Source organism: Pseudorca crassidens, chromosome 7 (assembly GCF_039906515.1).
Source record: "Pseudorca crassidens isolate mPseCra1 chromosome 7, mPseCra1.hap1, whole genome shotgun sequence".
Classification (NCBI taxonomy): domain Eukaryota; kingdom Metazoa; phylum Chordata; class Mammalia; order Artiodactyla; family Delphinidae; genus Pseudorca; species Pseudorca crassidens.
The window spans coordinates 100,453,268-100,478,977 of record NC_090302.1 but is presented as its reverse complement, the minus strand read 5'-3'; the positions used below and the strand labels follow the sequence as shown (position 1 = coordinate 100,478,977).

Below are 25,710 nucleotides of genomic sequence, written 5' to 3'. Positions count from 1 at the left end.
AATCAATAGCCCTGGAATGTTCACAAAATGCAAAGAATTCCTATAAGAGGCAGGGTGACAAGGAAAAGAAAAACTTAAGTAGAAGCAATTCAAAAAACAAGGGGGGCAAAAAAGCACTGAAACTCTACTTTAAGTTGTTGATGCTTCAACTCCAGTTTTCTTGCCTAGAATTAGTCATCCAATGACTTGATCTCACGTTTCTTCCCCTTGCTTGACCAGATCTGTTTATTCTGACAAATATCAATCTTATCATTCCTGGGTTCCATAAAGTCCTCTCCTTAAAGTCAACGCCCACGTAATTTTCAGAACTGACACTCTGGTTGAAGCGGTGACTGAGGCACTGTTGTAGGATATGGTTTGCAGGCAAAGAGGCAAACTCCCTTTCTGACTGAGAAACTCTAACCCCCCAAAATTAAGGTATAAAACACACAAGTGAGGCATATGATGTGCATAAATCTGAAGTGTACTCATTAATACATTTTTATATATGCATGCACTTGTGTAACTACCACCTAGGTAGTGATATAGAACATTCCCACTACTCCAGAAGTCCCCTGGGCTCCTTCTGGGTCCATATGCTCCCACCAGAGGACGTGCCATTCTGACTTCTTTTACCATTGATGAGCCTGCCAGTTCCTTTTTTGTTGTTGTTGCTTGTGTTTCTGAGAACAGAAAGCACAAATACCTATCGAGTGTTTCACTTCAGTGCCTGGGACACGGTGAAGCTCTTTTTAAAAAATAATTATTTATTTATTTTTGGCTGCTCTGGGTCTTCGTTGCGGTGCGTGGGCTTTCTCTAATTGGAGCAAGCGGGGGCTACTCTTCGTTGCAGTGTGCAAGCTTCTCATTGCGGTGGATTGTCTTGTTGCAGAGCACGGGCTCTAGGCGCGCGGGCTTCAGTAGTTGCAGCATGCGGGTTCAGCAGCTGTGGCTCGCGGGCTTAGCTGCTCCATGGCATGGGGGATCTTCCTAGACCAGGGCTCAAAACCATGTCCCCTGCATTGACAGGCAGATTTTTAACCACTGTGCCACCAGGAAGTCCCAGTTCTTTTTTTTTTTTTTGAAAACAGAAAAATAATTTATTCCAAAAGATAGCAGAAATAAATTCATCCTAAAAATATACTTTGGCATAATTCTGGTGGGACAGATCTTCCCTCTGAACGTGTTCTCCTATTGACCGCCCCACTGGAGTCTTCCTGTCTTGTAACAGCTCTTAAACACTTTGCTGATTCCCATGTAGTGAGCAGGCAGGAGCCACCTTCAAATCCACAGGTTCCAAAGAGAGAGTCATATATTTCTCAGAAGAACAGCATTTTCTATCTCAGAGCAGTGCACAGACATTTTATGGAGCCTGCAGTTTAAGTAGGTACATAATTCATCAAAGTGTAAAAAAGGTGATGGGAAAAAAAATACTGCATTGTAGAATAAGATGTTCAAATGTGCTGTGAATGTTTAAGGAAGCTGATGGCCAAAATAGGCAAGTCAACGAAGGTGGTCTAGGTATGGAGGTGATTTAACAACTCTTCATGACTAGAGATAACAGCAAACTGAACAGGTCACCAACAAGGTGATGATAACTCCCAGTTGGGACCCTCAGGGATGAACCAGGGCTCCAAGAAGCTGACGAAGTCCCAGAACACGCTCATCATGATGAGAGGCACTGTGAGGCCCATATACACCACGGTTGCTTCCCCGCCGCCTCACTTTGATCCCACCCAGAAATGTTAGTCTGCTTGTTCTTGCACATCATATAAATCAGACAGTCTGTGCTCTTTTCGGTGTAACTTTTTTAGTTTACCATGATGTCTGTGAGATTCAACCACGTTTTGCATGTATTCATAATGTTATTTTTTATTGCTGAGTAAATTCCATTGTATAAATATAACACAATTTATCTATTCTACTATTGATGGACATTTGGTTGTTTCCCATTTTGGACTATTATGAGTAAAGCTAAGGTGAGCATTCTTATGCACGTCCTTCGGTGGACATATGCACTAATTTCTCTTCTATAGAAACCAGGCATGGGGGCTTCCCTGGTGGCGCAGTGTTAAGAATCTGTCTGCCAATGCAGGGGACATGGGCTCGAGCCCTGGTCCGGGAAGATCCCACATGCCACGGAGCAACTGGGCCTGTGAGCCACAACTACTGAGCCCGCGTGCCTAGAGCCCATGCTCCACAACAAGAGAAGCCACTGCAATGAGAAGCCCGTGCACCGGAAGGAAGAGTAGCCCCTGCTCACCGCAACTAGAGAAAGCCCGCGTGCAGCAACAAAGACCCAATGCAGCCAAAAATAAAATAAAATAAACAAAAAAAAAACAGGCATGGATTTGCTGGGTTGTAGGGTAGACATATGTTTTGCTTTATTGCCCAACAGTTTTCCAAAGTGGTTGAACCAATTTACAAACCCACTAGCAATGTATCTAGTTTTAGTTCTCCACAAACTCATCAACACTTGGTATTGTCACACTTACAAATTTTAGCCATTCTAGAGAATATGTAGTGGTATCTCACTGTGGTTTTATATCCATTTCCCAGATGGGTAACTATTTTAAGCACCTTTTCATATGCTTTTTGGCCATTTTAATACCCTCTTTTGTGAAGTGTCTGTTAAAATCTTTTGACCATTAAAAAAATTTGGTTGTTTTGTGTTTTTCTTATTGAGTTGTACTTTTTTTTTTTTTTGCCACGGGGTGCGGCATGCGGGATCTTAGCTCCCTGACCAAGGATCAAACCCATGCCCCTTGTGATGGAAGCATGGAGTCTTAACCACTGGACCACCAGGAAGTCCCTGAGTTATGGTTCTTTATAGAACTACAGACTTTATAGAACTGTAGACTCTGAATATAAGTCCTTAGTCAGACATATGTACTGCAAAAATCTTCTCCCAGTTTATGGTTTGTCTTTTTCCTTTCTTAATCATGAATTTCTGTGAATACACATTCTTAATTTTCATGAAAGTCATTTATTCAATTTTTCTTTTAAGGTTAGTATTTTTTGTGTCATATTTAAGGACTCTTTATCTACCCCAGTGCCTAGTTTCCATACCTTCTTCTGGGAGTTTTACTGTTTTAGATTTTACATTTAAGTTATAATTCATTTTGATTTAGTTTTTGTGTATGGAGATCCATTTTCCCCCAGAGATAGATATCCAATTGCTTTAGTACCATTTATTGGAAGAAGCCCTAAGTTTCAATTTGACATTGACTGCTAGGTAACGGGAGCACACCTTCCATGAAAGGAGCATTTCTCATACTCACCTGTCTCAATAGTCTGCTTTCCTCCTGAGAGTACACCCAAAGGGAGTGTACCTGTAGGAGTCAGGCCCTTGAGAGTCAGCACACTCTCACTCTCTTCCCTGCAAAGGAAGATCAAAGCCCAGGGTTAATGCTAGGGTGTCTACCTCTCAGTACCTACAAAGATACTTGAAAGAAGTTAAGAAAAGATGTGCAGAGATGGAAGATAGCTTCTCCTTCTCCCTACCCCTTCCCTGACCCAAAGAAAGGGATGTTTTCTGTAAATATTCCAATTAACAACAATTAGCCAGGTCTTGTTTTCAATTAAAGCCATTTAATAATCAGGTGCTGTTCTAACGTTTTCCATATATTACCCCATATAATCCTCCAAAGAACCTTGTAAGGCAGATCTGCTATTATCACTCTTTTACAGACCAGGAAAATGAGGCACAAGATCACACAGCTGAGAAGATGTAGAGCCAGGATCTGAACACAGGCAATCTGGCTCCAGAAGCCACACTAAATCACTGCACTCACTGCACTGTATCTAAGCTCATACCAAATAAATGTTTGCCAGGCGTTTCTAGGCACTTTAACATGTAGGTCTGATTCAAATTGTACTCAACCCAAAGACCAACAGTTCTAATACCAAACTCCAATTCTAAAAAAACTGTTCTGAAATCAACTTCTAAATTACTCTCAAAATGCTTTTATCCCACAGTGTAATGACAGAGTTATCCTTACCGAAGAATTGAAAAGACCCGTGCCATCTTCCCAATGGCTCTGATTTTATTCTTGATGATCTCCTTTCGAACTGTAGTGCCTCCTTAGAGAATACAAAGAATAAGTGAGTTAAAGGAATATGTTAACAGGTTAGTTTTAAAAAATGCAGGATGAAGCGTCTTTCTAAGTTAAAGGAATTGTTTTTAAAAAAGAAATCAAGGCCTAAGTTTGTTTAAACAAACCAAAGTCCCAGGAAGTTGTAAGGAGCAAGAGAAAAAAAAAATAACCCAGAAGAGAGAAAAAAAAAGGTGATGTAAAAAATGGAGGGGCCACAGAAAAGACAGACTGAGTGGATCTATGAGGTAGGAACTTATTTGTGGTTCTGGAATGTAAAACACAGGGAAGAATGAAATACACACATATAAACAAAGACAGTTGCTACAGCAAAGATCTCTTTTGAGAATGCTGTGGGCCACCTCAGGATGCAGGGTTTGGCCTGCCAAATGGCAAGTGATGACTTGAGCAGTTGTCTTCTGCATGTAAACACAACACACAGCTAGCTCTCCTGAACTTACTGAGAGCTGCTTTCATTTTACAGTCCTCACTTACTCACAAACTGGTGAGTTATTTCCTACCATAGACAACTGTGCAGTGTAAATTATGATGATGGGTAAGGTATTTTATAAAGCAACATCAAAAAAGTTAACGTTAAGACTTTATGGCCTTTTCTCATCCAAGATTTAGGAAACAGCTCACACATGAGAAGCCAATGTCCAGGCATGCATCAGGTGACCGCATTCAAACGTCAGAAACTAAGAAATGTGGCCTCTCCTTCCTCACCCCCCAGTTCTAAATATCCTGCAGGATCATACAGCAGGGTTCAGAGAAAACATATACATTGAAACAGAAAGGGAGGATGGAGGGCCTGTCTGAAATTATTCAACTACAACTAAAAAAGTCTAATTAATAGATTGTGGTGGGACAGACAGCGAGTAGTAAGCTCATAGCACATTTTGGTCAGATACCTTTCTGATAGCTTGAAATGTAGTGATCTTCAGGGAGAAGAGACACCAAGAAACAAGGAGATGAAAATAGAAATATGGGAAGAGAAATTTAAGTTTGCATGGAAGAGAGAAAAGAAAAAATCAAAGCGAAATGCAATGAGAGAAGCAGGCTTTTATCTTTATCAGCTCAGAAGAGACATCCTTGGTATCATGATAGAATATTAAATTACAGATTTCTTGCCAGGAGTGTTTCTATTTCTTAAAAGTTTTACATTAATTCACATCTATTATTTTCCAACATGGTCTATCCCCATAGATCATGAAAATAAAATTAGACAAAGAAAAAGATACTATTTGTGGAACAAATAATGCTGAAAACAATGAATAAAAACAAAGGACAGAATGAACAGCTTACAAATCTCTTAAGAAGAGCATCATGCTTTTATATAATGGATTCAATATATTCTCATCTCTTTCTAGAGATATTACAGTTTTTCCATTTTTAAGTTTTATATTTTCTTCAGAATCTCACGTTCATTTGAGTTGTTTTTGCTGCTTTTGTTGTTGTCTCTCTTAGAGACTTTCCCGAAGAGTCCTATAATCCTTGGTGCCTGCTCATCATTAAGAATGAGGGGCTAGAAAGCTTTCAGAGTTGGTAGGTGGGCTGCTGACTTGGAGCTTTACATACACAGAATGACCAGGGGGGGGGTCTTTGTTAGGGAATTCTCTGTATCAGTACTGAGATTGCGTATGGTCACGTAATTCGCCTGTTTTTGGCAAAGTATCGATGCCCTCAGTTGTATCCTGGTCCAGAAATTCTTTGCTTTACGCTTTTTAGAGGTTAGCCTCCAGTCTTGGAGAAGAGGCAGCTAGGACCTCAGCTGCCTTTCAAACAGCTTTTACCTACTCATTTTAGCTCAGCCCCCATCTCCCTCTTCCCCTCAACTCAAGGTCCCCAATTCTAGCAACTGGTGTAGGCTACCAATTCCTTTGCTTTTTGAGGATTCTGTACTGGAACTCGGTATTCCCCATTACTAAACTGGTCTTTAGCTTTCTTGAATCAGCCAAGTCAGTAATACTAATTCATTTGTTTTCCAGCTTCCAAAATCCCTACAGAAATCTCCACATCTTTGTAGGCTTATAAATTTGTAAAAATCTTTTATTGTGAAGTATGATAAACATAGAGAAAAGTACACAAAACAAATGTATAACTCAATGATTTATTAAAAGCAAGTGGCCATATAACCAGTCAGGACAATAAACAGAACCCTGCCAGCACCCCAGATTCCCCACCTTGGGCCCTTCCTAATAATTAGAGTCTCCCTCTTCCCAAAGAAAATCATTCTCTTGACTTCTATTGAAATCACTTTCTTGCTCTACTTTATAGTTTTATCATTTAAGCATGTATCCACAAGTACAAGTTTTAATTTTTTTTTAATTTTATGTAATTGGAACAATCAAATAATGTATTTTTGTGTCTGGCTTCTTTTGCTCAACATTATGTTTGTAAGACGCATCCATGTCTTCCCTGTTCCTGTAGTTCACTGTCATTATTGTATACAATTCCACTATATGAATATGCCACAACTTATTTATCCTTTCTTCTGTCAGTGGTCATTTGGGCTGATTCCAATTTTTGGCTATGTTGAATTCAGCTGCTGTGAATATTCCAGTGCATTTCTCTTTGCTGCACATATTTCTCTTAAGTACATTCCTATAATTAGAATGCTCAGTTATAGGGTATGTATATGTTCAATTCTGGATAACAGTTTAGCATTATCTACTGAAGTGGATGTACCAATTTACACTTCAGTATATGAGCATTCCTGTTGCTACACATTCTGGCCAACACTTGATGTTATATACTTTTAGCCAATTTGGTAGGTGTGTAGAACCATCCATTGTGGTTTTAATTTGCATTTTCATGATGACTAATGTGGTTGGATAACTTTTCATATTTTTACTGGCCATTTGGATACCCTCATTTGTGAAGTGCTCATTCAAGTCTCATCTCACTGATCTGTAGTTCTTTATATATTCTGCATGAGTCACTTTTTGGTTGTGTAGCAAATATCCTCTCTCACTCTGTAGCTTGTCTTTTCACACTCTTTTTTTAAATTTTAATTTAATTTTATTTATTTTTTTCCACCCCGCTGCATGCGGGATCTTGGTCTCCTGACCAGGGATCGAACCCATGCCCCCTGCAGTGGAAGCACAGAGTCTTAACCACTGGACTGCCAGGGAAGTCCCTTCACACTCTTTAAATAGAGTCTTTTGATAAATACAAGTTCTAATTATTATTATTATTATTTTTTGCGGTACGCAGGCCTCTCACTGTTGTGGCCTCTCCCGTTGCGGAGCACAGGCACCAGACGCGCAGGCTCAGCGGCCATGGCTCACGGGCCCAGCCGCTCCGCGGCATGTGGCATCTTCCCGGACCGGGGCACAAACCCGTGTCCCCTGCATCTGCAGGCGGACTCTCAACCACTGTGCCACCAGGGAAGCCCCATTGGTTATTTCTGTCTTATCTTTTTTACTTCATAAGTCTTGCCATGGATTTATCAATTTTATTAGTCTCTTGAAAAGAGTACACTCTGGTTTTACTGCTCCTCTATACTATATCTTATTTATTTATTTTGGGGGGCTGCACCGCACAGCTTGTGGGATCTTAGTTCCCTGACCAGGGATCGAACCTGGGCCCTCAGCTGTGAAAGTGTGGAGTCCTAACCACTGGACCACCAGGGAATTCCCTATATTATATTTTATTTTCTGTTTTCTTATGCTGCTCTTAATTTTTTATTTCATTCCACCTCCTTTCTTTAGGTTTAATGTGCTATCCATTTTTTTCCCTTAACTTCCTGAGATAGTTGTTGATTTTTCACCTTTCTTCTTTTCCAATTTATGCATTTAAGGCTATAAATTTTCCTCTATGCATGGCTTTAGATGCATCCCTCAAGTTTTGTTGTTCTATTTTTTTCTTTCAATTTATATCATTTTGTATTTAAGCACTGATTTCACAAAATGTGGTATAAAGGTGAACTAAATTTACAACTTAATTTGTTCAGGTAAATTGCCTTCAAAATACATTGCAGCTAAGATGTGTATAAAATTTTACATACATTTGGAAGAAATCACACAGAAACAGTTGCTTTTTCAACAAACTTGGCTAATTTCACATCCCTTTTGGTCAGTCCCCCACGGACATGTGAGGTGAGGGGCATATGGACCTGTTGTACACACTGAACCATTCTGGTGATGATTCATCTTCTCTGCTTGTAGGGCAACTTGAGACATAAAGCCAGATGCCTGATTACAATATTTGAAAGAGAACTCCTTGTAGATGGCACCTCTCTCACTTAATTCTTACCATCCTGCTGCTTTAAGGTCAACTTGGTTCCTCTCCTCTGCTGTCAACCAGTGAACATCTGCTGAGGTTCTGGTTCCAGCCCCAAACCCAGGCCTGCCTGGTGCACTGCCTGCCCTCAAGTTTTAATATGTACTGCTTTTTATTTTCATTCAGTTCAAAATATTTTGAAATTTTAATTGTGATATATGACCCATGGGTAATTCATTTCATTTCATTTTATTTTATTTTAATTTTTGGCTGCTCCATGTGGCATGCAGGATCTTAGTTCCCCGACCAGGGATTGAACCCGCATCCTCAGCAGTGAAAGCGTGAAGTCCTAACTACTGGGCCGCCAGGGAATTCCCCATCTTATTTTTGTTTTAGCATTTATTTCATGTAATATTAATCTATCTACAACAGCTTTTCTTTGGTTAGTATTTGGACTATATATTTATTCTCCTTTTACTTTCAAATTTTCTGTATCTTTATGTTTTAGATGTCTCATAAACCATCATAAAATGTTTTTTAAAAAATCTTACCTGACAATCTGTCTTTTATTCATTTACATTTAATGAAGTTGCTGATAAATTTATCAACATAATTTATTCTATTTGTCCTAGTGTTATAGGTACCTTCCCTCCTTTCTTGCCTTCTAGGTTATTTTTTTTATCATGTCATTTTTTCTATAACTTAAAGGGTACATACTTTTTAAAAAGTCCTCCTTTCTTTTTTTTTTTTTTTGCGGTACGCGGGCCTCTCACTGTTGTGGCCTCTCTCATTGCAGAGCACAGGCTCCGGACACGCAGGTTCAGTGGCCATGGCTCACGGGCCCAGCCGCTCTGCAGCATGTGGGATATTCCCAGACCGGGGCACGAACCCGTGTCCCCTGCTTCAGCAGGCGGACTCTCAACCACTGCGCCACCAGGGAAGCCCAGCCCTCCTTTCTTGAAAATTACTCTTACACCATGCATCTCTTACTTATCAAAGTATAATGTTAACAGGTACTTTTCTCCTCTCCCCAGATAATATAGCGTCCTTACACACTTTAACTCTATCCCACTGCCGACTATTATGGTCATATATTTTAATTGTCTTTTAAATCCAACAAAAATTATTATTGTTTAATAAGGTCTAAATTCACTTGATTTACCCACATATTTTCTACTATTTGTACTCTTTATTTCTTCCTGACTCTCCAAGCTTCCGTCTGGTATTTTCCTTCTGTTTGAATAATATTCTTCAGAATTTCATTTAGTGTGGGTCTCCTGGTAATTCTTAGTACCTTTTTTAAAGGGAAGAATAGCTGAAAAATGCTTATTTCTTCTTCATTTTTGAAGGGTATTTCTGCTAGGTATAGAATTCTAGATGTACCAATTATTATCTTTCAGTACTTTGAATATGTCATTCCATGGTTTCCTGCTTCCATTGTGTCCATTGAGAATCTACTGTCAGTTTAATTGTTCTCTTTTGAAAGTAATCGATTTTTTTTTTTCCTGGCTGCTTTAAGATTTTTTTCTTTGTCTTTCACCTGAAGCACTTTTACTATGATGTGCTTAGATATTGTTTTCTTTGTATTCATTCTGCTTTGGTTTGGGGGACTTCCTCAATCTGTGGCTTAACTTGTCAGTTTTAGAAAAATTTCAATCCATTATCTCTTCAAATACTGGTTCTACCCCATTCTCTCTCTCTTCTCTAGGATTCCAAACACACAGGTGATACCTATTCACTGTATCCTCCATGTCTCTTATACTTTTTGGGGTATTTTATTTTTTCTCTTTGTGATTTATTCCAGGTTGTTTCTTCTGACTTATATTCTAGTTCATTTATTCTTTGTTTAGCTTTATTGAATCTGCTGTTAATTCATCTGCTGTGTTTTTTATTTTTCATTCCTAGAACTTTCTTTTTGTGCTTTATCAACTCTGCTACATCCCTTCTTATAATTCACAGTTCTCTACCAAAATTTTTAATCTAGTCTTTTATGTTCTTGAATAGTTAGCATTGTTTTATTTTTTAGAATAGTTATTTTAAAGTTTGGTCTGATAAAGCCAGTGTCTGGAGAACCTGAGGGTCTGTTTTTATTTTTTGCTCTTTCTGCTGGTTCTCATTCATTTTGTTATGTCTCCTCATATGCCTAGTTATTTTTGGTTGTGAGCCATGTATTATATTTGAAAGACAGTTTGCAGTAGTTTAAAGTTCTACATAATGCTATCTTCGTCTAAAGAGGTTTGCTTTTGCCAGATGCTTGGGACCACCTTATTTAAATTTCAGAGACTGAAATGACTTGAAGACAGGCTGTAGTCCCTTCCAGGGCATTCTATTTCCAGTTCACCCTTACTCTTACATAGATGCAACCTTTGGGGGTCCCAAACCAATGAGCAGAAGCTTATCAGCACTCAATTCATCTTTGGCAAGTCATGAACCCCAACTTTTTTTAGCTTCTATCAAGAGGGCTGGTCAACCTCTCAGCCCCCTCTTTTGATATTCATGAATGCCTTTAGGAGAAAATTGGTCCCATACGTAACCAAATGTCTTACCTCTCTGGATTTATGCCTTTCTCCAGATCTCTACTTGGTAATTCTTTATTACTTTCTTAGTTTTCTGAATGCCTTTGAAGCAACTTTTTAAAATATTTTGTCTACCTTTTCTAGTTGTCTTAAGAGTCAAGATTGCTTTAAACTATCTGTCTGGCATTACTAAAGTGAAAATCCTTAGTTTATATCACTTAGATAAAACCAAAATTGTACTGTAGTTTTAGTGTGGTTTCAGGAAGGAATGGAATTAGAAGTGTGTTCAATTCACCAGCGTAACCTAAAGGTTATTCTTCATTTCCTTTCAGAAAAAAAGTTTTAAAATCCTGTATCAGTTTATACCCACATACCTTGTAATAAATGGGAATAAGAGGATTCTATCCATTTACTTTTGTACTTAACATCTAATACACTTTCCATATCAGCACCAACAGCTCTACTCCATTCTTTTATTTTTTTAATAGTTGTACTTCATACCACAAATATTTACCTACCATGCTCATTGCACTATACTTGGCTTTAAGGTGATAATGGTAAGCAAGAACGAATTTTGTCCCAGCACTCAGGGAATTTACTGTTGAGTGACTTAACAGTATAAAGTCACTTATTAAATACATTAATATATTAATCTTGTAACAGTATAAATAAATGTAAAATCGCAACTCTATCAAATGCTAAGAAGTTAGCACCATTGATATGAGAGCATGACAGGGGTGTTGGATCTAGTCAGGGAGATCAGAAATATCTTCCATGACGAAGTAACAATAAGCTGAATAGGAACTAACTAGAAGAGAAGGGGAGAAGAAAGGAGGCTTACAGAAGAGAAATAATATTCCATGTGGAGAATCTATCATATGGATATATCGTGATTGATTTACCCAGCTCTCCACTGAGGGATATTTAGATTGTTTGACTCTTTTGCTACTACAGATGATACTTCAATAAATATATCCATATGTAACTTTGGGCATAATTTAGTAAGTATGTCCTTATGATAATCAAGGATACATACACACAATAGAGTTAATACATACAATAGAGTTCACAATAATTTCCATTTCCACTTAGATTTAAATATAAAATTTACTAGATGTATTTCTTACATATTTCATCCTTTCCTAACTTAAATTCTTTGTTTTAATTTTCACTTGGCTGCACTATTTTCTCAAGACCTGGTTCCCTGCAGTGATCTCCTATCCCATTCATAAAGGTAAACACAAGCTATGCTCCATCTGCTCTGCACCTTCAATGTGGAATCTGAAGCATAAGTATGTATAGGACTCTCATCTATATTCTCAAAGTAAGCTAGGCTTTCTCCACTATGTACATAGCTCATCCTAACAGCTGAGTGAATCACCTTAGCATAAGCTTGGGGAGAATGAGACGGTCAGAGGTTTGTGCTAAGGTGCTACCATCTCTCCAGAATCTTCTGCATTCTCAGATAAGTTAGGATCTATCTTTAAAATCAAACCTCCTGAAACATATTAGGGAAAAAATACTTGGCTATGTATACAACAAAATGTAACTATATAAATATCGCTCACAGGCCAATAAGAAGAAAAACAAACAAACATGCACATAACAGTAGAAAAGTGGGCAAAATAAATGAATTGACAACTCATAAAAAGAAATAAGGGTGGTCAATAAATACAAGAAAAAAACTTCATTAGTCATCATAAAAATAAATATTTAAGTTAAAAAAAACAGCAGACTACAAAAATTAAAATAAATAGTATTGGAGAGAACACTGTGAACTATGTATCACATACACAAAATGTAAACTGTTATAGCTTTTCTAGGTCATCTGTATCCAATTTAAAACTGTTAAGTACTAATTGACACCAATTTTCAATTTCTAGAAATTTATCCTATGGAAATAATCAAGAAAGTGTTAATTTTCATTTCCTAGTATTGTTCTCCTTTCTTTCATACCACATATCAATATTTGACTCATATGCATTGTTTGTTTGTTTTCCCACCACCAGAATATAAGCTTTTTGAGAGCTTAGGACCTATACAATTGCTGGCACATATAAGGCGTATAAAAAACATTGGTTGTTGAACAGAACAGGTAAAGATTTATCTATAAAAATTTTCAAAACTGTGGGGTTTTAAAAGAAAATTTGGAACAAATCTAATATCCAACAGCAGGGGATTGGATAAAACAAAGAATGACTGACATGGATAACTATGTAACCATTAAAAAGTAGTCTACAAAAAACCCAGGAAATGTTTGTGAAACTATCACATGACTTCATTTTTGTTTAAAAGAAAAAAGAGGAAAAAAAGACACTAATACAGTATTTATATCAAGATGTTAACAGTGGATATCTATGAGATGGTAGGATTATGGGTGACTTTTTTTTCTTATTTATGGTTTCCTGTATTTTTCAAATTTCATTTTTTCTACAATGAGCAGAATTCTTTTTTTAATTAGACAAAGAAAATTATTCACAACAAACTAAAACCAAAACCAAAACTTCTTCGTTTCTGATTCAAAGGAGGAAAAGGCAAGTTTACCTTCAATTTCATCATCGGAAATCAATTCATCATCAGAGCATATGTTGAGAATGTTAACCAGCATCTCTGTGACTAGATGATAAGACAAAATAACCCAAAATTTATATAATTAATAAGGTACTTTCTCTAAAATGATGTGGATATATAAACATACATGTTAAATAAACATAGATAAAAATGATTTGTCATTTTGCTATTCAGAGTAGCTGTAAGGAACAGCATTAAATGCAGACCTTCAAGTTGATATAGATTTGGGGGAGATTATTTGCTCCAGTTAAAGTACGGAGTCTTTGAAGATTCCATTGCATAACTACTACTTGATCTCGTTAGACTGCTGCCAGAGCCTTTTCTTCACTGATATACATATGAAAGGATTTCCTCACATTTTACAAAGAAGTTAAGCCACCAGGCCTATGTACAACAGGCTTATATATTTGCATAGCTTATTTGTATAGGTGCACAAATAAAATTCCAAGAAAAATAATTCCTATTTAAATCTCTTTATCACTGCAGAAATCACTGAAGGAATGGTTATTTTATTGTTACTTATGTTATTTTAACATCTTGATTATAGGACAACAGCTATTTTTAAATTGATATTTAGAATAAGAAAAGCATAATCAACTAGAATTACAATTTAAAAACCAATTAAGCGCCACTTAAACATCTTTGTAGAGAACAATGAAAATAGAAAACATTTCTGATAACTTTAAGAAAAACATTTCTGAACCATCAGGGAACTCATGCAAATATAAGGGTGCTCAGTCACTAGTTAGGACAATTGATGGTCCAGATGCTTTAGTTCTCTTACCTTTTTCCCCAACAAAAGGCAAAGACCACGTGAAAACATCCATAAAGTTTGGAAGCCAGTATGGGTGTGGAGAACAGTTAAACTGCCTGATATTCATGACATTGTTTTCATATTTTAACACAGCAGCTAAAAAGGAAAAAGGAGGAAAGTCTGGCACAGAGGAAAATGACATGGCAACTGGTACACTTTGTACAGCTGTGTACCTGTTACACAGAATTCAAGAACTTACTTTCCATTTATAAATTCAAGACAGATGGAAAATCTTAAAGCATGTCACATAGTTCATTCTTTTAAGAATTATCCCAAGAAACAAAGTTACCTGAAGAGCTCTTATATATAATAAAAGTACAAAAGAAACTAAACTCTGAAACTTCAAAGGGTCTTGCACAGTAACTATCTATAGAAATCTCAGATTCCACATGAGAAAAATTTCATCATAATTTCCCTTTATAGGCCAAGTGGTTACAATTACAACTTTCCTCTGAGGGCAAACATTTCTCATTAAATGAACACAGCCTGTTTTCCTAGTCATTAGCCAGAGCCAAAGATTTTATAAACTTTTTAGTTTATAACATAGCAGTTATTAATTCATAGTGGGGGATACAGATAGATGGTAAACTTGGAGCAATTTAATAAGGTTCAAAGTAGATTAAATCATCTCTGCATACAGTATGTGAAGAAAAAAATGCCCGTCTCTCCTATACACAGTTAGTATATTGCTCACACTCTATAAATGTTTAATATTAACCAGTTCATATATATATTTTGGTACCAAACTGATTTTCTTTATATTTAAAACTTTTTAAAATCCAATCCCTTAGTTTTCATCACCAGAATGCAATGTGGTTTGCATTACTCTTAATTATTCTTACTATGATCATAAATAGAATAGGGTATAATAGTTCTCTAGAAATGACAGTTATAGGTCATCTCCTGATTCCTGTCTCTTTGCTTATTGCAGGATAGCCTAGTATTCTCAAAATTAAAGTCACTGGATGTTTAAAATGTACACCATAGATTATAAAGAAAATATATGAAAATAGGATTTTCAGCTTTTAAGAAGCTTCTAATACTGGTTACAATGTACATGTCCCATTATTTTCAAGTATATGTATTTTACTTAGGTTAGATGAATATGTAAATATTCAACAACTCCCTCAATCTACACAAGAAAAAGAGGTGGGAGGTGGACACAAAATAGAAATAGAGATGTTTAAAAATCATGACTTAAAGGTCTTTCATTTAACCAGTGGAACTAAGAAATGCCTGTTGGTACCAATAAGTCTAAAGAATATACAAGAAAGAAAAACAACAGTAAAAGAAAGAGAAGAAGGAAAGGGGGATAGAGTTGCTTTCTTCAAGAAAAGAGATACTTGTGCGGTGAATAACTGAGTACCACCAGAGATTATTTTAGATGCCACATGCCCCCCTCCCCCCGGCCAAAGGTTAAGAAACAACCAAGGAAAATAAGATTGTTTCAAGGTAAAGTATGTTACCAATTATGTCAAAGCCAACAAAAAACTCAGAATCAACTGTGACTTTAACAGTTTACTAAAGGAATAATCAAGAACAAGACCAGATTAGAATATGGCAAAGAATGAACTGGCAGTTAGTAAGCTAGTAAAGTGATTGCTGATTTAGACGACATGTTTCAGATTAGCACACTGATAAATCCACTGAGCAATCAATAGACACTTTTTTTTTTTTTTTTGGCCAACGCTGTGCAGCTTGCAGGATCTTGGTTCTCCAACCAGGGACTGAACCCGGGCCCCTGGCAGTGAAAGTGCCAAGTCCTAACCACTGGACTGCCAGGGAATTCCCTCAATAGACACTTTTAATAGTAAGGTTAATAAAGGAAGTAAGAAGGGAAAATCTTCATCATAGATAAGAGGACTAGGGACACTGTCCTTGAGGAAGTTTGACAACATAAGTGGCACATACTATTCATAAGGGAGGAAACGAGAACAAAAACTAAGTCTCTAATGTATTGGAAATATTAGGAAAAAGGAAATAAGAAAGAATGGAGTTAGGGAGAAGCAGAGTACTATAGGATAGCTAAGACTCAGGAAAGATTGACGAGTAGCAAAAAGAAAATATAAGACTGGAAGAGAATTTAAGTCAAAGAAATGTCTTTTTAAAATGGACAGCAAGTCACTAAGGACATTCAGAGATAACTGTTCCAAAACAGATTGAAATGAGATGTGCCATTTCATAGTCTACTCTGAAATAGAGGAAGTAGTAAATATATTGTGGGCCTCTTTTAAACTTCTCTCCCAAACTGCATATACAAGATATGACTATAAAGTAATGAGACTTAAGAAACCACCAACGACAAACACACCAGACCTTATATATCAGATGAGTGTGGTCCTTTGCTGTAATCACACCAGGCACAATAACAGTAGAATGTTATAATAGTAGAGCAATTTATAGTTTGACCAATGTTTTTAATATTCATTTTGACTATTCCAACTTATCTCCAACAAGCCTATATCACAGTTATTTTAAGGACAAACTGAGGCTCAGAGAAGTTAAGTATCTCATTAACTGTGAATTTAAAAGTGAAGCAGGACTAGACTAGGATTTCTGACTCCTAGCTCAGTGCTCTTATCAATATACCTTGCTGCCTTACCGTATATTTAATCCAAAGATGGTGCCATCACTCAAAACGTTTCTGGAACTCCTCTTTTGGAATTGCCTCCAGAGCCATTTTATAAGCAACACAAGAAAAACCAGTCTCATTACCTTATAATCATACCTTGTTCCTGACCCCAAATGGTATCGTCTAGCTTGATCACTCACCTTATTCATCAGTCTTGACTCCGAATGACTTTTGGCTGTTCCAAAAATCAAATCCACCCTCAAAGGACGAAGATTTCCCATCATTGAGGATAATCAAAAGAATGTGTCGCAGACTCTGAAGGCAATGCCAAAAGAGGAGTTCCAAAAATGTTTGAACAATGGGCAGCATTGTTGGAATAAGTGTATAACCTCCCAAGGTAACTACCTTGAAGGGACAATACTCACTTGGATATATTTGTTCTGGCATGTTTGTTTAAAAGTTCTATTATTTTATAGTCATACAGCAAAATAGTTACAGAGGCATGTTACAGAGGAGGTTTTTAAGTAGACCACTGCCCTGATACAAAACTTATGAACTAGGAATCATAAATGTTAAATTTAAAAAAATGACTAAAATAGACTAAAAGTCTTAGAAGTAGAATTTCTGGATCAAAAGGCATGTTATATCCAATTATCTTTTTTATATGGGAAACTGAGGTTAAGAAAGATTATATGACTTACCTAAAGTCACACTATTAGTTTCTGGCAGGGCTTGGACTAAAATGAAGATTTTTCTGACTTTTTGTAGAGTATTCATTCTAACAGTATTATTTCTTAATAGCAAAAACAGCTTAACAGACAGACATTAAAACACTAAACAGTGACATTTTATTGAGGTAGTACTGTTATAAATAAATTAAATTCACCAAAACCAATAATTTATGCTGACTTTTCTAACCTGAACCTGAAGTAATTTATTCTTCTTATATTTTGATTCAGTAGTATAAATCAGACCTATTGTAATCATTATTTATACTCACAAAGAGCCCAATAATCCTTAGGAGATGAAAACCAAGCAGAAGCCCAAATTCTAAGTTTCTTGGCCTTTGTTTCAATTAAGATCCTTTTTTTTCTTATTTAAAATTTATATATATTCCGAAAATTACCTATGCACATACATATTCAACTAGAGCTCACATATACTCACTCACAAATTCAAACTCAAGTATTGCTGGTCTCCTTTACCTTTATTGTTATAGACATCTAGGTAATTGGGGGCAGAGAAAATAGTAATGAGTGATGGAAAGCCTGTCGTTTGGCTCTTCCTGTACATTCGATACCTGGAAGAGAAATGACAGCCCGTCTGTCTTGATGTTAAAGGCAAAAACTTTTCAGTGCTGTTTGGTACAGTTGGTTGTTTTTGTTTGTTTGTTTTTGGTTTTGGCCACGCCACACCATAAGTAGGATCTTACTTCCCTGACCAGGGATTGAACCCGTGCCCCCCTGCAGTGGAATGTGGAGTCTTAACCGCTGGACCACCAGGGAAGTCATGGTACAGTTTTAATATAACTTACCCAGCATCTTGGGCTTCATGGGCTCTGATTATTGATAACAGATTATTGTTCTGCAAAAATTCACAAACTGCAGGGTAACTGAAAAAGAAAATAGAAAACACAAATCCAGAATTAAAACACTTGTTTTTTAATAGGAGAAAGGGGAGAAGTCAAGATGAAATGAGTTGAACTTGTTTCAAAATTATAGGTTTTCATTACCACTGAACTTTTATTAATAGCTTAGCAATCATCACTCTCGTTTTTCCATGTCACTGATATTCCTCATTCCAGATCAAGGACACAGATAACAGACAACCCTAGGACAGAAGCAGAGTTCCCCCACCTTTTTTTTTTTCTTAACCCACACAATAATAATACAACACCAAAACTTTTCTTGGTATCTTGATATAAAAAAAAGTATCACAGCAGTGTGTGTGTGTGTGTGTGTGTGTGTGTGTGTGTGTGTGTGTGTGTGTGTAGTAGGTGCTAAAAACCGAACACACAATTTTCAAATTGTAAAACTGTTAGAAAAGTTAAAGAACCTACTTATAGCTTCACAGGTAATATCAATATCAAGATGATATTATGCAGGAATATTTCAGGAGCAAATACAAATACTATATCCAACCTTATTCAAATGAAAGGTATGATATTTGCATATCTCCTATCGTATTCTCTTAGCACTAGTACCTTTCTGAATGGCAAATGTTTGATACGAAGAACTGGAGAATACAAAATTATCCTGGAATTATCCAAGTGTTAATTATTTAATTTATGTTTAATCTTTGTTTCTTATGTTCACTAGAAAAAGTAAGTTTTAAAATAGGCTGCACATTCACGTGGCATAAAATTAAAAGATATAAAAAGTTATACAGTGAAATGTCTCCCTCCATCTTACCTCTATCTTCCAGCTACCCTGGAAGCAACCAATGTTCTTGGTTTCTTTGAGTGCCCTTTCAGAGATACCATATTCAATTTCAAGCAATTATGCACACACATATGCACACCCCCCCCTTTCAGAAATGTCATCAGACGGTACACATAGCTTTTTACTATGTCTTTTTTTTCACTTTACACTAGTGATTATTCCAACCAGTATACAAAGGATTTGTTTTCTTTTTTTCATTTTTAAAAAACAGCCTCATTGCATTGTCTGGTACATTCCATTGTCTGGATGTACAAGCATTTATTTAACTAGTCTCCTATTGAACGTTTAGGTTGTTTAAAACCATCATCATAAATAATGCAACAATGAAAAACTTGTACATGCATTTTACACCTTTTCAAGTACAGCTGATTCCTATCATTTGCAGTAGCTGTGTTCTATAAAGTTGCTGCAAAAACTGAGTTAGTGAATACTGAACGACTGCTCCTAGGGGAAATACAGGGTTTCGGTTCTGTGAGCCTCTGGTCACAACGTTTTCGTCAACTAATCAACACATAACCTTGTTTTATGTGTGTTTCTGTGTAAAATCACCTTATTTAATGTATATTGTTGATTCATTAACATGGGCCTCATGGCCAACAGTGCCACAACTCATTCCTGAATGGAGCTTATATAACACATCACAGCCTTCTTGCACATAGGAACACTAGATGGCACTTCAGCAGTATGCTTGGGGCCATTTTAAACAGCAAAACACCAACAAAAAATGTGGGAAATGTTTCACTAAATAGACCACAAAAAGAATACTTGCTTACAGTATGAGAGCTGAAACAAGAGGCAGAGCAGCTGCACGTTCAACCTCAGCCGGAACGTGCACAGGGTGTCTCAAATTTTCCGTTGCTCTGTACACTTGAATGTCTGTGAATGACTGGAAGTGTTGTGAGTATTGATTCCAGGGTTACAAATAAATCTTAGCAAGTAGGCAAATTTGCAAATCAGAATTCTTGAATAATGAGGACTGACTATATAGCCACAGGATTACATTTTAGAAGTAGAAATTCTGGAACAAAAGCCATGGCCATTTATAATTGAGAGATGTTGTCAAGCTCACTGCCATAGAAATTGTACCAATTTATAATGTGCTAAAAATAAAAGTTTTATGTTCCTTATTTTAAGCAATGTAAAGAGAAGTAAAATTTAAATGACTTCATCATATTAGTCACTGCTAAAGTTGGCAGAATGGAATGAAAAAAGTTTACTTAGAAGAATGTTAAAACTATGGCAAAACTGAGGCTTCCTTTTGTGTGCAGGATTTCATTTAATGAATGCATTATCTTAGGCAATTATCAAAGATTTTTCAGGGTACTAAATACAGGTATTATTTATCAGAATAAAATATTTGGATTTTTAAAAAATTCAGGCTTCAAACTTCCCTGAATCTCCCTAATTTGGAGTGGCAAAGCACAATGAAAGCTCACATATGAGATTTAAGACAACAACCAACTTCCAGGAAATGTCCTGGGCTTAGTTCACAATGTCCTGTTCTTTTTATATCTTTGCCAATACCGGTGGTTCCAAAAGCTGGAGAGCTTTCTAAAAAAATAAAAGGATTCCCTTGTCTCAGGCTTACTGAATCAGAATCTCTGAGGGAAGAGCCAAGAAATCTTTATTTTTAAAAAAGTCAATAGATGATGTTTGGGAACAAATAATCTAGATCATTTAAAGTCAGACAACAATATTTAAGCACTGCAAGATGTTCTATTCAGTCATGTTCAGTATATTACACTTATTAGGGCATAATACTGAGTAAAATATAAAAAACAAAACAGAGTTTTCTGCCTTCAATTAATCAAAAAATTAAATAGAAGTCCCTGAGCGACACAAATTCAAGATACAAAATATGTAGTTAAAAATAATTTGATAAAATATGTTACAATTTCCTTTTTCTAATTTTCTGAGGATTAGCTTACCTGTAAAAATAAGAGCACCCTCGGACCGTGTTGTGGGTATAGTGTTCCAAGGTCTTTTCATTGCCATAATCCTCTGAGGGATCAGACCAAAGCAGGTCACACACTGGCCCAAAGGCTGGAGGTTCTTTAAACCTGTCTAACTAGAAGACACGTAAAAGCCAAAAGAAGAAAAATCATGAAAGCAAAAGAGCTTTTGGAAAATGGTATGGGTCAAAAAACACCTTTCCACCCATAAGAATGTATTAGGAGAGTGGGCGGTAAGCCCCTAAAGAATTTTCCTTTAGGAAGAAAATGAACATTTAATAAATGTAGATACAATTTTTATTTGTTTTTGGTATTAAATTTTAATAAATATCCCTATCCCTACAGTAGAAAAGGACCTCCTTACATCCTAATCTTAAAAGCGGTGCTCATTTAATTTGAATGTGAAATCAATCACTATAGAAACATACTATTTATTAGAAAGACCCTGTAAAGTTTATTTCAATTGCCTAGGTGAGCCAATGTTACCATGACAGCAGGAAGGGTTTTGAGTGTTTCTGTTCATTGTTTATCTCATTCCAATGGAGATTTCTTTATTTTAAAGAATGCTAGTTTTATTTTGCAAAAGGCTTTCATCCTTTCCATTCTATTCAGTGGAGGCATTTTAATATAAGTTATTAATTCAAGCCTTTAGTCACTGCTGCTTTGGTTAACGCATGAAAGCCAAGAGAAAACAAGTAACTAGGATAACTGAATGCCAAGAAGAGAACCTCTACTAAGTGAAAAGGGAGCTTTATATTAATACAATTGATTCAGAATTGTAAAATTCAAGATTTACTATGTAAAAGAGAAATGTTGTTTATTTAATAACAACACGGCAGCAGAAAAGGCTGTGCATACAGGCATACACCCTCTTACCTTGAGGACAGTAACTTTAATTCAGAGAAATTTTACAAACAGAAAATTTTTTAGTTTCAGTACCTATATAAGAGAGGTAAGAGAATACAAGGTACAGAAGAGAAGATGGTGATGTAGAACAATATAAATGAAAAAAGACTGATCACCTTTTTTCAGTCATGAAGATACATAATCCTGAAAAATCACAATTACCAACTAAGGCAAGTGTAGCAATTAAACTCTATCATCTGAAATGTCAAAGTCAATGAATTTCAGAGCTGGGAGAGTCCTCAGACCATCCATTTCAACGTCCTCATTTTACAGAGAAGAAAATCTAAGAGGTTAAGTGATTTGGTAAAGGTTACACAATTAATGGCAGTACAGGGATTAGAACCCTGGCTTTTTTCCTTCCTATTGCTACATAATTTAAAGTTTCAGGGTTATACTCAAAATATGTTTCTAGTTGGTAAAAGCACAGACTTCGTTAAAAATCAGACATTTTCTGGGCTTCCCTGGTGGAGCAGTCGTTAAGAATCCGCCTGCCAATGCAGGGGACATGGGTTCGAACCCTGCTCCAGAAAGATCCCACATGCTGGGGAGCAACTAAGTCCGTGAGCCATAACTACTGAGCCTGCACTCTAGAGCTCGCGAGCCACAACTACTGAGCCTGCATGCCACAACTACTGAAGCCTGCATGCCTAGAGCCCGTGCTCCACAACAAGAGAAGCCACCGCAATGAGAAGCTTGCGCACTGCAATGAGGAGTGGCCCCCGCTCGCTGCAACTGGAGAAAGCCCGTGCGCAGCAACGAAGACCCAATGCAGCCAAAAATAAATAAATAAATAAAATAAATTTATTTAAAAAAATTAGACATTTTCTGGAAGATATATAGGAAAATGTTAACAGTAGTTATTGCCCAATGACAAGAACACAGGTGATTTCCATTTTCTTACTTTTAATTATCTGTATTTAAAAATTTTCAGCAATAAAGACATATTAGTTGACTGTAATAAAAAACAAAATTAAAAGCATATTTACTCCATGAGACTAATGAAAGATTACTTACTTTCCGAATGTCATCTAAACAAGTAATTTCAGGTGACATTCCTCCATGTACACACAGAAACTGCTGGTTTAAGAGGGCAGCAAGAGGAAGACAGTCAAATGTTTCCATACACGCATCATACACCTGTTCAGAATATTTGATTCGACCTATCAAAAAAGGAAAAACAAAGGAAGAGAGTTAAAATTTATCATACATGAAAAAGGATATATGCCAGTTGATTATGAAGCTACTCCAAAGCCATTTGTTACAGGCAAATTTGAAAACACAATCATCTTTGTACAGATATTTCTGAAAAGTTGTGGATAAAGGGCAAACAAAATCTCCCTCTTTTTCTACAAGTGTGACCTTGGATTAACTTTCTAGCTCTGTTGTCCTGGAAACCTGATAAGGTGAATGTAATCAGCTGTGTTATTAGGCAACATTTCTTATGGTAAAAATTACCCAATTACCTGGCGGAAGCTATAGCTTTGGGCTTCTCTGAGTGCGGTGACTCGTAAGGTATGTCCCTCGTGGGATCCTGGAAGCTATACCAATAAAACTTTTACAAGAGATACTGGCATTTGTGATGCATGAGGCTTCTAAGCCAGGGTGGCTCCCTAATCTGCCCAATGTGGATACTGTTTCCTTGCACCTGAGCTGTGACTAGGAGAGGGTGGGAGAAATGGAGGCAAAAGGCAGAAAAGCTCCAGACTGCGGCATGTACTTCTATGACGACTACTCCATGAAAAGGGATGCCTGATGCTGCCCTTCCTGAACTGTACTCTTCTAGGATGGACGCCATGTATGCCCCATGGTCTCTCGTGAGTCTGCATTGGGTCTAAAAAGACTTCCTGGTGGTATTGAAGATATATAAATAGAAACTGAAGTTTTAGGCGTCATCAGTAAAATGTCAATAATATTTTTGCTCATGATTTTTAAGGTCTTCAACCAAATTATGTCCTGATTTTATTTTATGTAAAAATGTTCATCTCAGTGAACTGTATTTTGATGTGGTTGTCATTTTGAGGCTACAGAACAAAAAAACACTCCAGTGGGCAGACAGTGGGTTGGCTTCCACAATTATCTAAAAAGAACAGGTCATGAAATAGTAGTTGGCAGATGGCTTTAGTTTAAAGAGAAAGGGAGCGTTTTCTTCTTTGGCCTTGGGTTCAAAAAGCCAATATGCTAGGAGGTGCATACTGGTGGAGACGGCCACAAGTTATACAGGCAGGCAGCCCTACAGAACTGTGAGCTCCTTCTCTTCCAAGATTCTGTGAAGATGAGACAAAGCCTACAGGCCCCAGAGAACAACACTATAGCAAGTGAGTCAGATTATCTAGTTGGTAATTATTTCTGTGTTTATTTTCTTCTTGTAATCTCCATGCTTTTAGAAAAGACATGTTCAAGTATCAGAGCCTGGTCTTGGCAAGGCTCTGGGGAATAATGTGAAGGGTGATGTGTCCAGATTTGGGCCAGAGTGCAGTACATGGGTAGCAGGAATGACTGGAGAGAGATCCCTAAAGGGAAGGTGTAACCAGTGGACCACACTTAAGGTGCTTCATCCCAGAAGGTGAAGACTGTCTACTGCCAATACTGATCAGGATTTGAGGGCATTAAGGGAGGCGTGAGTTCCTTTATAAACTTTTAGAGCATTCTGTATTACCACAAAGGCAGTTAAGATCATCTATTTCACAATATATGCTAACTCTATTATGACCTTCAAGTTAATAAGAGCCATATCTTCTGCATCTTTCTATCTCCTTGCAATTACATCCTTATATTCTGCTTTGTATCTGAGCACTACACGTTTGGCTATCTCTGAAGTAGACCCAGCACTGGCCAAAAAGTGTGTTAAAGGAAAAAAAATCAAGGGGAAAAAACCCTTTCATTTGTGGCCAGTGATTTGACTTTTTCTCCTGTAAATCCATGGAGCCAGAGTTCCCCCTGTTGCCAACATCAATAAGGAATTCCTTTGTAAGAGTCCTAAGGTTGCATATAGGCAGGGATTTTAATTAGTTATTAATTCATGCTCCAAATACCATTTTACATCAATAAGATGCCTTTCAACCCAAAGAATGACTCAAAGGAGTTCCTTAGCCTACTTCCAGAAGACTACCAAGTCTGGAGAAAGACAGAAAGTAATACAGTGTCCTAACCCATTTTGTAAATTAAAACAGAAAGTCACAAATCAAATTAAACAAAGTGCACAACCAAAATGGGTTACAGAATGTTACCATTTTAATTTTCTTAAAGTTTATGAATATGTATATAAATACCAACATTTTTATTTTCTGAGGGGTTAGATTGAAGATGACTTAGTTTAGCTGTATTTTCTAGGATGGATATATAATCCTTGTATAGTAATATTTATTGTTATATCACCTTTATTTTTGAAATCTGTTGAAGGCTCACAATGTACCTGTGCCATCAGTGAGTTAAGTGTTCAACACAGTGGAATGGAGTCTGGAACCTGACTGCCTGGATTCGAACCTCAGCTCCGCCACTTACTAGCAATAGTACTTTGGACGAATTACTTGACTCTCTGTGCCTTTACTTCCTCATCTATAATATAGGCCTAATAATAATACCCACCTACATTACAAGATTGCTGTGAGGATTAAATGAATTCACATATGTAAAATGCTTTG

The 25,710-nt window shown here is 36.8% G+C and overlaps 1 protein-coding gene across 6 annotated transcripts in view; it reads right to left on the bottom strand.

The window, feature by feature from the left end:
• PPP3CC (protein phosphatase 3 catalytic subunit gamma) overlaps positions 1 to 25,710 on the bottom strand; it is a 96,725-nt gene that overhangs the window by 5,408 nt on the left and 65,607 nt on the right. For 4 of the 6 annotated variants that reach the window (XM_067745125.1, XM_067745121.1, XM_067745123.1 and 1 more), the window contains exons 5-13: positions 23,084 to 23,229; positions 21,140 to 21,279; positions 18,305 to 18,382; positions 17,976 to 18,070; positions 14,169 to 14,294; positions 13,358 to 13,429; positions 4,985 to 5,011; positions 3,981 to 4,062; positions 3,261 to 3,358 (exon numbers count right to left, since the gene is read on the bottom strand). In XM_067745125.1, the coding sequence (XP_067601226.1) occupies positions 3,261 to 3,358; positions 3,981 to 4,062; positions 4,985 to 5,011; positions 13,358 to 13,429; positions 14,169 to 14,294; positions 17,976 to 18,070; positions 18,305 to 18,382; positions 21,140 to 21,279; positions 23,084 to 23,229 (864 nt within the window). The remainder of the gene's footprint in view (positions 1 to 3,260; positions 3,359 to 3,980; positions 4,063 to 4,984; positions 5,012 to 13,357; positions 13,430 to 14,168; positions 14,295 to 17,975; positions 18,071 to 18,304; positions 18,383 to 21,139; positions 21,280 to 23,083; positions 23,230 to 25,710) is intronic. The other 2 variants (XM_067745122.1, XM_067745124.1) reach the window with 1 other exon arrangement.